At 46.0% G+C, this 17953-nt stretch overlaps 1 protein-coding gene across 3 annotated transcripts in view; it reads left to right on the forward strand.

Annotated features, from left to right (window-relative positions):
- RUNDC3B (RUN domain containing 3B) overlaps positions 1 to 17953 on the forward strand; it is an 876147-nt gene that overhangs the window by 470369 nt on the left and 387825 nt on the right. For all 3 annotated transcript variants that reach the window (XM_085631311.1, XM_085631313.1, XM_085631312.1), the window contains exon 6: positions 7373 to 7453. In XM_085631311.1, coding sequence (XP_085487437.1) covers positions 7373 to 7453 — 81 coding nt within the window. The remainder of the gene's footprint in view (positions 1 to 7372; positions 7454 to 17953) is intronic.

The raw sequence follows: 17953 nt of genomic DNA on the forward strand, positions 1-17953 counted from the left end.
CCCAACCGTCCTTCCACACCTAGGTGCGACCGCCTCACAGCTCTCTGGGGCCTGGCGCCTCTCCTGCTGGGCGTCTGGCCGCGCCCTACCCGGCCTCTCCGCCCTCCTGGGCGCAAGGGTCCGGACATCAAAGGGCTCACGACCTATATCTGGGGCGACTCGACAACGAGAGGACAGTTGTATCCTGGAGTCAAGAGGCCTGCTGATCTGATCGCGGCTGACCCTACGGAGAAAGACTCTGCCTGAAACTACCTGCTGAGCCCTGCTGACGATGTCGCGGCTCCATCGTGCTTACAAGACCTTCACGAACCCTTGGGGCCCTGCTGACGCCGTCGCGGCCCGACCTTGTTGCAACAGACCATCAGAGCCCAGCTGACCTCGTCGCGGCTCGACCGAAGCGGACCTACTACCGGAGCCCTGCTGACTGTGTCGTGGCTCGATCCAAGCGGAACTACCACCTGAGCCCTGCAGACGCCGTCGCGGCTCTCCACGTCCGAGCCGCTCTGAGGCCAGCACCCAAGGTCTGGCGCAGAGCCTCCCCGTACCTGACCGGTACCAAGACTGTCCCGCTACCCTATCCCTCCAAGAACATTGAGACTCTTACCGGATCACTCGATCCCATTGTAAATATTGAAACGTACTCCTTTTATATAAAGAACCAAGATAAGCAACTGATCGGAGTCCGGTGTGGTGGTGTTACTGGGACTAGTACGATTATAGGAGAAGGACCTCTCCTCGGAGGCTTCTCAGCGGCGCTCGGCTATAACTTGGCGGTAGGAAGGTGCCGGAGTAGTCCCTCAGACTCCCCGGTGGTCCTCCCTCCAACAGACCACCTATAACCAAAGACGGTTCAAAGCCAGAGGGTCGTAGGGAAGATTTTTAAGACCACACAGGATTTGTTCCCCAATCCCAAGTACAATCAACAATATGAAATCCTGGGGTCTACAATAGTATTTGTAAAGTGTGGAAAAGACCACTACTGACTGTTTTGGTCAAAAAGAAAAAGTATGTAAAGTGAAACGGAGCCAATGACTACGCCCAACAGAATAATCTATGGGCAATTCCCTTTTAAGGACGAAATCCCTCACTCACCAAAGGTGACATGCATCATCATTTGGGATTCTCCTCCCAAAGGAAAAACCTAGTTCCTCTGGGGGCTACAACCCCCTCTCTGAGAGGGAGGAGCTCAGGGATGTTTTAAATTTCACTTTACATACTTTTTCTTTTTGACCAAAACAGTCAGGTGTGACCACCCCCCAGACAGGATTTAGTGTATTGGGGATGGGTGGGTGCACTCTAAGTGTTTGAAGTCTGCACTGGGGGCACATTTGGTGTCCCTGTGCATAGTCCAGTTCAAACAGTTGCAGGAGCCATTTGCTCTTGCTCTGGCATGAAACTTGACAAAGGACATGGGTGTAGCCACCCCTCTGTCCTGACCCTCCCATAGGTGGCTCCTCAGAGTTTTTCCCACCCCTTCCTTGGGTATAAAGTAGGAACCCTGACTACAGGACTTTAAATTTTACCTGGACTAAACTCTGCTACAGAAACCAAGTACTTTGACGATCTACACTACGCTGGCTGACTGAAGAATCTCCCTTGGAGTAAAGGAGTTACTCCCCTGCAAGGCAGGCACCTTTAACGCATCTGACCGGTTTGCATCTCCCAAGCTCCTGAGGACTCCAAAGATTTCTGCAACATAGGAGGTGGGTTTCCGAGCATCCATGAGGCCTATCGGTTATCTCCGCAATCCTGAGACCCGTATCCCTCGTGGGAACCGTGCAACCCGAACCCCTGTGCACCATATACTTTTGCAGCAGCATATGCTTTTTGACAATCCCTGAGGCTGTGCTTTGGGCTACGTGAAGTCCTGACCCCGAGCAGTATTTCCACCAAAAATTTACGGTCTACACTCCACGAGTGTTCCGTGGGCTGGTATTTTGTGATTCAGCTCGAGGTCCCTTTGCGATCCCTGGTCCGTTGGCCTGTGGGTCCCTGTGAAGGGCTCTGACTTTCCTTGGGCTTTCCTGGTTGCTCCAGATGTGCCCTGACACTCCATTGCTTGGAGAGTCCCCAGGACCTTGCTGGTCCTCACCGTGAGCGGTTTCCTCTGCCTGCGTGGGTTGCAGTTGCCAAGGCTTGTTGGTGTTCGATCCAGACACTGACCCCCAGCACTCAACATCCTTCGTGGGACAGCTCACCTCTGGACTTTGGTCTTCGTCGACGTCTCCTGGTCCCCGTGGTTGCAGAGTTGAGCATCCCATCATCACACCTGAAGCACCCAACATCAGTGGGCATTAGTCTATTGTGCCCCTGGTCACCCTGAAGTGACCCAGACTCTGACCCCTCTGCTTTCAGGTTCTCACCTCGGATACAGGCTTGAATTCCACCGGACACTTCATCTTCCTGACAGCAGCCCTTTCTCGCATCACACCATTGAAAACGACTAGGGTTTCCGACACCACTTGACACCTATGCACCCGGCCCCTCTGGGATAGGTAACACGGGTACCTCAGTACTCACAAGGGTGCTGGCCATAGAACCTTCTTTGTTCCAAAGGGTTTGCTCGAAGTCCTCTCTGAAGTGTCCTTAAACTCTAAAATTCTAACCGTGACTTTCCCATAGAGCTGTACGGAGCTTGCGCCTGTGTTCACACACTGCACCCGTCCTCCGTGGGTACCCTGTGTCACTACTTTGGGTGGTTCCTTATGGTCCCAGCGATTCTACGTGCTCTAGGCACAGTGTCTAGTTAAGTCGTGGTTGTTATACCACTTTCTTAGTACATGGCTCGGTCTCCCCCTGGAGCCCGCTGTGTATTGTGCTATTTACTGTCGTTCTATTGATTTAATATTGTGTGCTTTGTGCTCTAATCTCAAAGAGGTTAGTAGAGTGTTTAGTAATAAATGCATATATTTTATATATATCTTGTGTGGTTCTCCTTTCATTTGGTCATTCAAGATGTTCTGATCTGGTAAAACAAGCTGCTTTACATTCCTTAGACTTAGCCTGAAGGCTACTCTCCATAGCTACCACTAGGATAGCTTTCAATAAAGGTTGTCTTTAACCTAATCATCAATAAGGGTCGTTTGGACTGGTGCAAGGTGCCCACTTTAATTAGTGGACAGCATATACCAGGCAAGTTGCAGAGTTTTTCTGTACATTACTCCTTTCTTTCTAGACCGTTTCTTCACTCATTTCAAGGCCCAGAAAACATGAAACTGGTATGATTTCACATTTTTATTGACAATCATTAACAAGTTTATAAAAATGCAGACAAAGGGAATATTGTTGTTTTGCAACTTCGAATTTAGACATTACTACAACAGAAAACATTGGTACAGGCTTCACTCCAGTCATAAAATCATACATTCAGATCATCCTTACAATGACAACAGAAGAAACCTAATAATAAATGTACTTCCATTATAATTCATTTATTGATGTTATGCATATAAATGACCCAATGCTTTAAATCAGTGTCTTTACAATAGACTTATTTGAGTCGATGCTCTTTATAGATATCCCAACTGTGGCTCGTATTCATAATTGTCCTGTGTCATCTATCTATGGGCGTTTCGGAGACTCAACGCCTTCATCAGGGCAGGCACATCCATTGGAAAATCTGATAGGTATCCAATTGTTCAAAATTGTCAGGTCCGAAAGTAGAATGACCTAGACTATAGGTTGTGTCAGCCCACTTGACACAACTGCAATACCACTATATCACACTGGTATGTGTAAATTCAATGAAGAGGCTTATACAGAAATGCAAATCACATGGGCTCGCGGCTCCAAAAAGGAATTCCTCGGGGTGGATCATCTGCCCGGGCACGGATATCCGAGATTCGCTTCAGAAAATGGTGGCCCCCTTTAAACGGTAGGGGGGGGGGGTGTATTCTCTATGTAGTGTTATTCAGAAACATGCCAGCCAAAGCTACTGGGCCCCCTTCCCCGGGCACGCTAGTCTATCCGCCAGAAAATCGGTGACCACCTAATAAGTCACAACATAAAATCAATTGATGAATAATCATGCTGCATGATTGAAAAATAATATAAATAAATTAAAATCAAGTACCATTATTGTTGGGTATCTTCTGCTGTCATTGTAAGGATGATATGAATGTATGACTGGAGTGAAGACTGTACCATTGTTTTCTGTAGTAATGTCTAAATGCACAGTTGCAATACAGCAATATTCCATTAGTCTGTTTTTATAAACTTTTTAATGTTGATACTCAAAAAAAAAGTAAACTAATACCAGATTCATGTTTTCTGGGCCCTAAAATGAGTAAAGAAACTTTATAGAAAGTAAGAAGTTGCCACGGTTTTGTGTACATTACTGTTATTTTGGCTGCTCTACGATCTTGTATATATAGCAGGGGGTACCCTTTACACTGCATATAGGTAGGATGCCACAGAGCACTGTAGGAAAAGATTCAGTGTGCTGAATCTTCATTAGATGAGTTTCCTCATACTTCAGGGCCAGTGGTGTAGGGATCTGGAAGTTTCCAAAACTCCTATTTATTTCTCATGCATGGCATGAGTAGGTGTGCTAACTCATTTCTGCCTCAGTACCCACTGGGTTCGCTGTCCAAGCCAGATCAGGCTGCAGTGAAGTTGTAACAGGGCAGAATTGCTCCTGGTCATAGTGAAACCTTACACAGATAATGTCTTTGTGTATCAATTACAGGAAAAAATAAGTACTTTTTTCTTAATATCAGTATTGCTTGGGTACTGATACAGAATGTTTCCTCTTGTATGAGAGAAGAGACCTCAGTAGCTGCAGAGCGCGAATAGCAAGAGCAAGAATATGAGGTCTACATTACTCCTCTAATGTGTTTTTACTCAAACTTTGACACCCTGTTTCAACTCATTATGGCCCACGAAACCCTGAATATCAATTGACCTTTGTACTCTGGATGACGTCTTTGACCTTACTTTGATCTAGCAGCGATATGAAATGCTTGCAGATCTTATCCATCAAGAGGAAGCTTCAGTGTCTACTGATAATGGGGCAATCCTATTTTAATCTCTCATTCATGTAATATTTCTATCGGTCTCCTTTCACACCCATACTTTAAATGGCCTACTTTTTGGGTGTGCAATACCATAATTTCCTCCACATTTATTTTCGGAGTTTGTGTCTATTAATTCATTATTATAGGCAAGAGAGCATACAATAAGGCCATGCAAAACATTAGATCACTCTAGTAAAGTTAGATGAACTGTAACCCAAAGACTGAACATTGACTTCAAGGTTTTGAACTTTTCTCCGATCTCCCTCTAATGATAGTAAAAAAATTATTTAGAATATTACTTTATCCAGGCTCTAAATATAGGACCTTTTGCTCGCTGATGGTGAGTCATTGTGGCATACACAATATGACCACTACATGTATGCTCTTTGTAAGAACCTTAGTGCTGCTCCTAAATTGATGAAGTATACATTCCATGATGACTTCCTAGACCTGAGGAGTCTTAGTGCTAGGACGTACCCTCTTGCAATGTATGGGATCTTTTGCAACCTAGTGAAAAAGCGGGCTAAACTCTTCTGTCCCTCTCAACCACTAGACTTCTATGGCAACCTTTCCTGTAGAAAGCAAGCTTCCTGGAAGACTGGGCCTCAATGCTATTTATATCATGATTGGGCCCTTATAGAGCACAATCTGAAATTCCTTTACTTTAAAATATTGCAGGACTGGTAGTGGACACCACAGAAGCTCCATAGAGCCTAACTCTTACCCCAAGACTTGTGCTGGTGGTTCTCCACCACCCTCTGTGATCTGCTTCTTGTCCTGTGGCCTTGTACTGCTCTAGCCCCATACTGGTCCCACTTCGGAAGCACCTCCAACAATACAGTCTCGTCCTAATAATTCCTCCGCCAAACCTGGACCTTCTCCATGATTTCTCGGACCTCCCCAGCACGACCTCGCATGACCACTGATGGCTAGCCACATCCCATATGACAGCCAAATTCTGCATCTTATGCCACTGGGAGCTGCCCTCTCTCCCCCTGTTGACTGCATGGCTCCTGGAATTATATTGCATAGCAGGATATGAGAAAATCGCATATGCTATGAATAACCAATGACATATTTTTGAGGCGGTCTGGTGCCCTTTCATGTCTGGAGTGTTGGATTCTCTTCCCTAAGCCCCGCCTGAGCCTGCGACACACTGGCACTGTATGCTGAATTTTGCCCCTGGCATCGTACCCCGAATGGCATCTGCCGGTTCCTGGACACTGTTTGCTTCTCTGCTGCCGTTCCGAACACATCTGACCCCTATTTGGCCGCCTTCCTCCCTTCCCACCCTCTGCCATTCCCCACACTTTCCCACTACTTATCACTACTAGTGCCACCCTGTCGCCCGTGAGGGTCTATGCATGGTAATCAGTTTCCATCCCCCTGAGTATATGGCCCTGCTTCGCCTATGATAATCGGAGGGGGACGACTACGCACCCATTCTGCGCTGCATATGTGCACCGTCTTTTCAATTCTACCTTACTCTTGATTACTGTTGGATTTCCCCTGTTCCCCACCCTGTTTTCTCCTCCTTTATTCTATACAATGAAGGGTGGCACTCTGTGCCACACGTTATATCCTTATGCCTTTTCTGGTTGCATACCTGGTTTTGTACTTTGTTAAACTTTCGATAAATAAGTTGCACAAAAAAAGAAAAAGCAGGCTGAAATCGATATTTGAAGGCAATGGACTGACACTACACTAGGGAAAATGAAACATCTAACCAATTCTAAGAATATTTTATGCAATAGTCAACTATTCATTATGTAATCTACTCCCAGAGTTGTTGCTAGACGGGTACAATGTTTCCGTGCATTGATGAGGCATGTTTGTTAACACATGAACATGCACTTTGTAATTCGAATTAATGATTAGATCACTTGTGACTTGATTCACTTCCATGCAAAGAATTTAACTCATATTGTTGACATTGGTCGCCTTTGCTTGATTTCATTATGTTTCATATCCTATAGCTGTCACTTATTTGCCCTCTCTTCATTAATTTTTTGGCTTTAGTTTGCACATTTCCTTCTTTGATCTTTCTTTCCCGTTCATATGTTTTCTTTACATATCGTACTCCTTTTTCTCATTCCGAGCACCCTTTTGGTCTGAGCATCTCTTTAGCTTTGTTCTTTTTCCTTTACATTCTTCTTTAATGATGCATTTATATTGGTCCTTGGACCTTACTTTTTTTCCTTCTTATAAACTTTTTTGCTTCCTCTTTTCCCCAGACTCTTCCTCGTACTTAATGGCAGTAAGCAAGCTATGCCTCTACTACATTATATTAGTTATTTATTCATACCGTGTCTCACTGTTGCTGCTTTTTCTTTTAATTTATCATTTTTCTATGCTAGTTTCTGCCTGAAAGGAGAAGTTTTGGATGGAAGCTTTCCCGCTGTGATAGACTACACGCCTTATTTGAAGTTTACTCAAAGGTAATTTGTTTCAGTGACTCGGAAATTGTGATTTTATGGTAATAGCCTGCTTTATGTGTTACATTTTCTAATATTTTCAAAGAACTTCAATTTTTAAAACCTTACTGACTGGTAACAATGTTATGTTTTCATCTTTGATCTCATTGTGCGATTCTTACGTTATAATTTAAAAATACTTTGAGCCGTGGATAAAGTTGATAGGCATATCAATTTTTTCACAATTCAGATAAACCCAAAGGAAACAGTATTGGGCCTCAAAAGGGCCCCACAACAATATTATACATAATGTAAATGGTTGAGCATTTTCACTACTTTACTGTATGACTATCAATCTGAAGATTTCTAAAGGCACATCTGCTAATTATTTTAACCTGTAAAAAGAACAGTGTGTACCAAATGTTTGATGCACTATTCCGACTTTGCATTTAATGACTATGTTAAGGCCTTCATGCCTACATGCATAATGCATCTCACCCTACCGATTCAACTAACATCAGTTCATTCACATGGGCTTCTCCAGGTCCCTGAAGATTGCTACAGCTGTGGCACCCCTCAGGATTCCAGTGCGTCCCCTGGTCATTTCCAACCCCTTCATAAAGTCCCTGGGAAACCTGCTGACTGGCAACACCATCAAAACTCACCAATACAATAACACACAGCTCCACTTGAGTTTTCTCCATTCCAAAAAATCTACTCAGGGCTCACAGTCACAAGCGCTTCTAAAGGCAAACTGCTACCTACCATCGCTTATGCCTTAAGTCTTTAAAAAGCTGAGAAACCTAAGGTTATTTCTAGTCTGATAGAATGAGGTTCTGAAACTGCACTGGATCTAAAGCCTTCCCTCTACTTCTCCTTTGACTCATCCCAAACCTCGTTTTTACTACTATGATTTCCCAGATTGGCCCTTTCTAGACTCTTCTCTCCTCTATACCTCCTTTGGCATTTTCCAATCCACTTTTACTCTTATGATCTTCCAAATAACACTTTCTAGACTCTTCTTCCCTCTGTCCTGTTAAATCCAACTAACAGACTCTCATGGCCAGCGCTCTAATTAACAACCTATATTTCCCTATACTAATCCACCACTAATCCATTTTGGGGCCGGAGTAGCGGGATACTTTCTGAAAAGCACATCAATGCCTTCTCTGTGGTAGTACGCGCTACATAAATACAATCATACATCTGTCTCTAGGGTGAAAGAAAGCCCACTATACTCCAATGATGGACTAATTCAAAAATAAAAGGAAAGAGGTGGTGGTCCACCAAGTCCTGGCTTCAGGCCACCCCACTATATCCAGGTTCAAGAAATGTCGTCTTCTTCCCTGGAGGGGGCAGTTGTGGGTTTCCACATTCTTCCAACACTAGAGTGGCAGAAAGTCAACTAGCCACCAGTGAAATGCTTTTAGAATAAAGGAATGGGGAGGGGTGTTTTCCCACTCCAGCATCAGTCCCACTCTGTACTCTTTATGGCCTAATGCAGATTTTCTGCTCCACATCCCTTGGAATCCAGAACCAAAATATAGCTGCTATCTCCCATGGCATGAGAGAATGGATTTGGATATCTTTGGGTGTATTTTTTACATAAGGATAGGCAGACAGGGAGGGGGAAACAGGGGCCCGATTTCAATACTGTTTGTCACCTTACACACTCCTTTTTTGAATACCAAACCCTGGTGCCTAGTGGACTTTCTGCCCCTTGGTGTAGAAAGATTTCACGTGAACCTTCCAGGCAGAAAGACTATCGGGAGTTGGAGGGGGGGGGGTTGCTAAAATTTTTCTCTTTTTCACAACTGTGTATGTTGCTGAGAAGAGTGCCATTAGCACAGCAAAAACATTCGTTGGTGTCCTGTTTAGAAAACAAAAACACCAATTTTCTTGCACATCCCCTTTTCCAATTTGTTATAAAAAGCTACATTTTGACAAGTTATGGTTATTTTCTTAGTTCACTCTGAGGAAAAGCACAAACCCTACATGCCTTTACAATCCTGGTTAACTGGGAATAAAACGGTGCAGAACTGGCTTGGCTCTCTTTTGTGGAAGAAATTATAAAGGCTTCACTTCAAACAGGGTATACGAGTTTGGGGAAGCCTCTGTTTTTAAGAGCTTAATTAGATGATGTTGTCCCCTTCCATTGATAGTGTGTGTGTTCAGTCTGGTCTCTCTGGAACATCCAAGCAAGTATCCAGTCAGATTTATCTCTGTCCCTGCATAGTCATTGACGGTGTTCCACATGGATACATTTTTCAGGAGTACCCATTGCCTCTCCCAACCTGCATGTAATCTCTAATACAGCCTGAATCATTTCTGTATTCGTTTTTTGTCTAATGGCGTTAGGTTGCTTTCATGTTTGGAGACAGTCTACTCTAAACAAAGCCTGGTACCCTCCATTTTGTACTTGCGTTCCTCTCTAATGACCACATTCAACCCTTCCCACTCAGTTGCCTTTTGTGCAGGCGCACTTCAACTGGGTAGATCATGTTTTTTAAGTCTAGAGCCCATAATTTCTTCTTCATAAATTCAAAGAATGTATGTAACTTGATGGGTGTGGTTCTGGGGGCCTATGTAGAATTAGGATGCATTTTTTAACTTTGTTTTTCAGTCACCATTGATTCTCTTCACTTCTCACAGCTCTTTGAAACTTTTTTGTCCCAGATGCAGGCAAGAGATACTTGTTGATCTGGTTCTCTGCTTGTAGATCTGGCACAAATGTGTTTACTATTGATGCATCCCCCTCCCTTCTTTGATCTATTCTGACCATGTTCTTAGCAGTACCATTCTATTTGATTGTGAACAGTGTTAATCTCTTCTCTGGATTGAGCACGGCTCCTTTTTGTATCTCGAGGATGGAAGGTTGTCCAGCTCCTACAGTATTTGTAGGCACCAAGGTCACTCTGATCTCACTTCTTCTTTTCTCTGTTTGTACATTTTTATATTGGGCTTCATGATGCCCATGGTGCAGTTCTCTTGAGCAGTCGTCTCCCCTCAGAGGTCCCTGCTGGTGCCTATGCCACATGTACCTAATCCCCAGTTGTAGGACCTCTTTGTCAGTGCAACAGCAGGAAGAGCAATCTGAAGCTTCTGCATGTCTCTGCATGCAAGCAGCCTCAGATATCGGGCTCTGGACAGCACCCCCTTTTTCCACTGACCTTCTGGTTCCAATATGGTCCTGGAAGCACTGAGCCTGCTCTCTCCAACCCACCTCTTTGTTCAGTCCCTGTTTCCCTGGTCCCTGGAGCTCACAGGTAATGGTTTCTGCGGACAAGTATCCAGAGTTCCATGCTTAAGCCTTTTTATGATGGGGAGATGGCAACCCATTCAGCCTCAACTTCTATGAGCACTATTGGCCACCATGTTGTTGTTCTGTTTCAGTCCTTGGTCTAGGCCTTTTGAATGCATCCACAGTGGCAGAGTATGCTTTCAATTATCAGCCTAACTCCCTGGTCTCATTCGTATCGAGTAGGGGTCATGTTCTCCTGGTTTGAACGCCGCACTGAGGGAGCCATCGAGGGTCCTGCAGCAGCTGCCTCAAAGTCCATCTTCCCCACCAAGTTGCTTAGTCACGTCCCTCGCTTTGTCAACTTTACTGCACTCGTATATTCAATCCAATATTTGCTGTCTTTCATATTATTCACTTTAACTCTTTAAAGAAGCAATAATTTATACTTAATAAATGCACGGTTTCTAAGTCAAAAGAATAAATTATTAGCAAATGCCTTTTGAAGTACATTAATCAGAAAGGATTGAACTGAACATAATAATTTCTAGCTCCATCTGAATAGTGCGCGAACCATACCAGTATGGGCTCACAGTAATTCTTCCACAACACAGAAATAAATGTATGTAAATCCTATAATTCTAATAACTGCCTGCTACATGTTGGTAATCCGGCTGCTATAGAAATGATTGTTGGCAGGATGGTTCAGTGAGTTGAAATCTTGTTGCTAAGATATACAGTGTTCTGCAGGTTACAAGTCTGAATACCATTAAGGCGGACTCGGTCACCCATCCTCTCAAGCAGCTTTAACTTAAAAATGAATGTTCACACATTGGATGCAGAATGACGGTCAGTGATGCTTTCATTCGATCGGCTCTGCCAGGGGAGCACACGAGTCGATAAGATTCCACTGACGTTTTACAGGTTACAGCTATAGGACGCTGCCCATCGTTAGACTGAAACTGGTCAGACACTCCTTTTCTTGCTCCTTTCTCTGCATCGAACTTCTTAAGATTAGGCAGATTTTTACCAAGTCAGTCATTAGCTTGCCTCCAGTTAGGCGGATGTGATCATTTCTCAAGCTGTAATCCCTAGATCTACCCTGCTCTACGGTTTCACACTTAATCCAACTTGGTCTCTGCATACCATGCTCATTGGTCCAAGTACTCCACTTTTCCCATACTAATCTGCCTGTCTTTAAAAAAAAAAATTATCTTTAGCTCTGGGGAAGGTATGTGACTATAGGTAATTTCATGCCAGAAGAGGGGTCAATCCCTCTGACAATGTGCTTTATCCCGGTAATCACAGAGGTCTGCGTCATGCACTTTAATTCTTATGTTTTTGGGTCATAGCTAGGAAGATAGGTTAAATGACAGAAAAGTGAAAAATAATTCATCTTGGCAACAGAGCTGGTGAGTATAACCAAAGCTGTCTGGTGTTAGAGCCCCGATCCTCTTGAACAAGCTTCCTACAGGGCATCAGCCATACCTTGGTGCTGGTACTTTATACAAATGTATTGAGATGTCAATCCAAAAAAATGACCATGAGCACAGGAAACTATGTTGCCTTAAGTTTGGCTTTGACGGGCTTGCAGGGTGTGACATCACTAAAGTTAAACTGGAATACGTGTAAGGCTAATAAATAAAAAAAAAATGTTACTAAAAATGATGAACGTATACAGAGAAGAAACCACCACTTTAATCATATGATGGACATCAGCCCAATTATAGCCTCCAATGACCAGGCACAACCATGTAACAGCCAGGACACGGTTTCAAATGCCTACTTACAGCCTCAAATAAACATAAAATGCCCAAGCACAACACCTAATGTCTGGCTACAGCCCCACATTTCCAGCCGCCATTCCAGATGCCGAGATTCAACCACAAACTGGCGCAAAGCACCAAAATCTCCACACAGCCTCAAATGCCGAAGCGTACATCAAATGCTGCCCAGGCCCATCCTGATATGCCAAGGCATGCCCATCATATGTTTAGACACAGCCCGAAATGAGTGACTTGCTCCTCAACGCATGCAGAGCACAGACGCCTTGTGCTGGGATACTCGCTCGAATGTGCATTGCTTCCTCCTACTTCCCCTTTGTTTAGAACCAAATTCACAATACAGTTTCATCTCACACAGCTATGATTTCAAAGCCCAACCAGTGCAGCCTTCCCATACACCCATATAGTACCAGATACCCAATTAGGCCCCTTGTGCAAGGCAGCCTTAAATGCTAGTTTGGTGTTCTGATGTATCTGCCCAGTGCACCTTGCATTCCTCCAGGTGTTTCAACAGCTGCCCCATACAGCCTACCGAGACTTACTTTTTCTCGCAGAAACCAATTTGCTGCTCCTCAAATTCTTACTCCTAAACTTCCCAATGGTCACTATATCCCCCATTGTGCAATAAATATAACTTCAATACCAGTTACCCCCTCCCCATGTGAAGATGGGAGCCATATACCCAGTGGTGGCCTGCTCCAAGCACAAATATTGCTTTATATGCTCTACGAAACCTTTCCATGCAGGTTTTGGCCTCAAATGCCCAGTGCAGCTAGCCTGACTTTGAATTTCTGCTGCTGGTCCCATGCACGAGTGGGGCTTCAGGCCCCAGCCTAGCTTTCCATTCTAAATGACCGGGCCTGTTTGGCACAGCATATAGGGCGAGGCAGTCTCAGTGGTGAGCCTCTACTGAATTTTAAGGAACAGCCAGAGCCTATTGATTATGATGAACAAGGACTGATTTAGGGCGGTGTGACTGGTGCAGCTGCACCTGGCGCTGATCTTGGTGGGCGTTGTTTGAAATTAACTGATTGCTTTAAAAGCAGCTTCAACAGAGTTCCTTGAATGCCAGGCAAGAATAAAAATGTCATAACTCTTATTAATTTTCCTCCTGGAGAGATTGGAGTTTTGTCTAGTGGCAGTTTTGACTCGCCATAAAGTAGCGCAGAGGGTTAATATACCTGCTGCAAAGAATGTGGAACATGCAGATCACACATCTGAATTTTATGTGAATAGCTCAGCAGGTCACTCTTACTTGCTCATACGTTACAATCCTAAAATAGCATAGCGACCTATGAGCTGTCATTAAAGAACTTCACGCAAACTGCATGGTATAGGTTAGAACATTGTTTTTTCTCCAGTCTTTCATTATCCAAATATTGCTAATAAGGGTTTGTTTTGGTAGGGGGGCAGAGCTTGCCGCGAAGCAAGATGGCAGTGTAGTAGAGAAGCTCTGCGAGCCATCGGCGCCATATAAGAGCTATCCTGTTAACTAACACGCAATATTAGACTGCAATGGAGGGGAATTGCTCCTCGGTGACCACACTACAGATCTCCGCGATTGAGGCCCGCTAGAGCGGCGGCACGGGCGGAAACAAGAGCCGAGGCCTTAACTCGGAGTGAAGTGGGTGGCGGCGGTCGCGCGCCTCGCGGCTCAGTGCTGAAGACCTGCCTATAGCCCGGAGCTCGAGACCTGGCTGCCTGCCCGGAAACAGCGCTGCTCCTACATTGGAATTAAGGAATGACCGCCGCACCTGCTCCGCATTGAGACCCGCTGCGGGGTAGGTGCTTTGAAACTGGCTGGGCCTTGCCCTCGCACGCAGTGGTCCCACAACGACCAGTGGAGTGAATGACGACGATCACGTGCCTTGCGGCCCCTCATTAAGGACTTGCTTGCGCCCCGGAGCTCGAGACCTGACTGCCTGCCTGAAAATAGCGTTGCACCTGGTTTGGAATCGAGGAGCGATGGGCGCAACTGGTCGATGTTGAGAACTGCTGTGCAGTAGGTACTGAGGAGCTGGTGGAGCCTGGTCCCCGCAAGCTGCAGGGTGCAATACAGCATAGAGCGGACGGATTGCGGCTGCATTCCCTCTCCTGGCGCGCAGCCTGACTCCTGTGTATGTGGCCTCACCGCAAGTGCTCCTTGGACGGCCGTAGAATCTGGGATCTCCCGGAGGTGCGGGTTACGGGGGAAGTCCTGGAGCATGGTGCTGCTGCCTCGGGTGGAGCTGTGTGCAGTACCCTCTGACGTTGGCCTGCTGGACTGACTAGACGCCTGGTTCTTGGCCTTTCTGCCGGCTGTGTGACCCCTGGGCACAAAGTGGAGCATTTCTCTGCGGTGGTGGAACAGTGATACCTCCGCTTGCGTGACGCCTAGTTGGCAGCGCTGGGGAAGGCATCCTCCTGGACTGCTGGGCCTGCTCCCCTGACGTGGAGGTGACTACGAGCCCCCGCTCTTTTCAGCTCATTGTTTGGCCGCTGCCTGCAGATGCGAGAAGATTTGGGAGTCGGACACGCACCCTGGGGGGGTCATAAGAATGACCAGAGTCCGCACGTCTGACCCTCACGCTACCACCTCTAGCCCAGGACTTTGATGGTGGGGAGGCCTTGAGCGCTCTGTAAACACTGCACACGGGAGAAAGGTATCGTAGCTGGCCTTTTTTACTAACGGATAGGGCGTGATTGGGACTTCACCAACCCTGTGACTGCTACTGCCCCACTGCCTGGGATGCAATTTGTCACCTTGTGGGAGCTTCATCCGGCAACATGGGCAGGGTGGACAAAACGCACACTAAACTGCCATTTGACGCTAAAGCCACCAGGCATAAGGAAACGGATCGGGCTTGATCCGCAGACAGTAGAGCGAACGCCCTGGAGGGGGAGATTGGAGATGTGAAGCAAATGTTTGCCACTATACAAAAAAGCCTGATGTCAATGGAAGGGAAAATCGACTCCCTGGTCTAGCGTATGGACAGGATGACGGAGAGGCTCGACAAACAAGCGGAACGCACAGACTTGGCGGAGAGGCGGATCACGGAGGTTGAAGAGGCACAAACTGAAATGGACCAGGCACAGCGGCAAATGGCCAAAACCATTATGGAGCTACAAGATGAGACCGAAAATTTAGAGGCCCGTTCACGCTGCAGCAATTTACGCATAATGAGACTTCTGGAATCAACCTCGATGGTTAATGTAGATCAATTCATCGAAAAGCTTCTGACCTCTTTGCTGGGCCGTGAGTCATTCTCAGACATTTTTGTGGTAGAAAGAGCTCACCGATCTTTGGGGCAGAGACCTGCCCCGGGTGCCCCACCGCGGCCGATAATTGCGAAACTCTTGAATTACCGGGACTCTGCCTTGAGACTCGCCAGGGGAACTAGGCGAACTCCGATATGAGGGATCTGCCATCTCTCTCTACCCAGACGTTACGGCATGAGTACAGGAAGCCCGTCGACAATTCAACCCCCTAAAACGGCAACTCCGAGACCGCAAAATCACGTACGCCATGCCCTATCCGGCTAAGTTGAGGGTTAACATGAATGGCACTACACATCTTCACAGACCCGGAATCACTGTAAAAGTCACTGAAGGATTTACTCAAGAAGGCGAAACAGGAGTCGAAGCAGGATGGTGGGACGGCAGTGGAGGTGGATGCACGAGGGAGTTCCCTAGAAGATGATTAGAACTTTTTTGTTTGTGTATCTTTATCACTCTACATTAGCGAACTTCTTACGAAATTCCCCCTGAGATGTATCAGATGACCGGCGCAATGGCACCACTCACCCCAACTGTCAGTGTGTTGCTGAAACACAAACCACAAGTAAAAGTTCCCTCAAATATTATAGGGCTGGAATAGCTTACAATATTAGATCATTGTGTTAGTTTCTATATGAGGGGATGCTAATCCTGCGGAACGCTATCCAGAATAAGGGATGGGTGTGGCTCTACTATGTTTGGTTACAATGTGATAATTAGTTCAGTTTCTAAGGGTTAGTTGACATGACACGTTGCGGATTCATATGTGGACTGCCGCTGATGGTTCCATCGTGGGGCTTAGGTAACATCCGCCTGCGTGTTACACACCACATGGTTGCTAGAAGGGGTACTTTCAGGTAGGGTGGGGGGAGGAGGAGACTCTTAACGATGCCCAGTTGGGGAAGGCATGGTGAGGGGGGAGGGTTTGAATGTGTGTATTTGTATTCTTGTTTTTGGATTTTTTTCTTTCTTTTTTTTATTTCCAACGTGCCTTTTTTAGTGCAATTGGTTCCTCGGAATGCAGCGACAAGTTCTACATAACTCGGAGGATGCACCATGATACACATTCATAGTGAATAGACAAGTGAGTGTAACGTGGGGAATCACTATTTGCAGGGCACAATTATACCATTGTAGCTAATGGAAACTCAACTGAGGCTCCTGACGTGGAACGTGAGGGGCCTAAATGACCACCGTAAGATTAGAAAGGTCATGTCCTATCTCAACAGACACAACGTTTATGTGGCTCTCCTCCAGGAGACGCACCTTCTGGCAGCTGGTCTCTCGCTTGCTCGAACCAGGATTAGGGGTGCGTTTCATGCAGCAGGATTTACCTCTCATGCTCGAGGAGTACTGACTTGGGTCAGTCCCAGATCCAGACTCTCGCTCGAGGAATTGCACACAGATGCCGATGGCAGATATGTTGTATCCAGATGTAAAGGATTAGGTGCGGACTATGTACTAATTAACATATATGGCCCTAATCACGACTGCCCACAATTTTATTGCGATGTACTGGCTATTGCGAGACACCTACCTGACACACCCGAGATTTGGGGGGAGAATTTAACTACACGTTGCACCCTGACCTCGACCGCTCAGGAGACCCACCAAGACGACGCTCACAGTCTGCGCGGCCCTTGCCAATCTAATGAAAGTAAGCCGAGCGTCCTCACACCCCATAGTATTGACTACTGATAATGGGGAGGTGGTGGCAGATGCCATGGCGGAATGTTTTCGGTCGTATTATTCCGATCTTTATCAGTCCAAGTCCACCATTACACAAACAGATATACTGGAATATCTAGAATATATTAAGTTACCCTGGCTGTTAGATGGTCAGAGGGAATATTTGATGCGCCCGATGGAAGCAGCACCATATGCGATGCACTCTGGTGGTGTGCTGGGACAGGATGGGCTTACAGTGGGATTTTACAAAGAATTTCAGGAATTCCTAGTACCGCACTTGCTTACACTTTTTGAAAAGATGGCTGAGGAGGGTGCGATGCCGCCCACACTGAGGGAAGCGTTGCTGGTGGTTATACTGAAACCTGTTAAACCTCCGAATTGTTGTTCCTCCTACCGACCGCTCGCCTTATTAAATGTGGACACAAAGATCTTCGCCAAGGTTTTTAGCAAATAGACTTGCCCCATTAATGCCAACCCTGGTAGGTGTAGAACAGGCGGGATTTATACCGGGACGCACCCTCACATATAATCTATGAGCGGTCTTTGGGGGCCATACAG

Source organism: Triturus cristatus, chromosome 10 (genome assembly GCF_964204655.1).
Source record: "Triturus cristatus chromosome 10, aTriCri1.1, whole genome shotgun sequence".
NCBI lineage: Eukaryota > Metazoa > Chordata > Amphibia > Caudata > Salamandridae > Triturus > Triturus cristatus.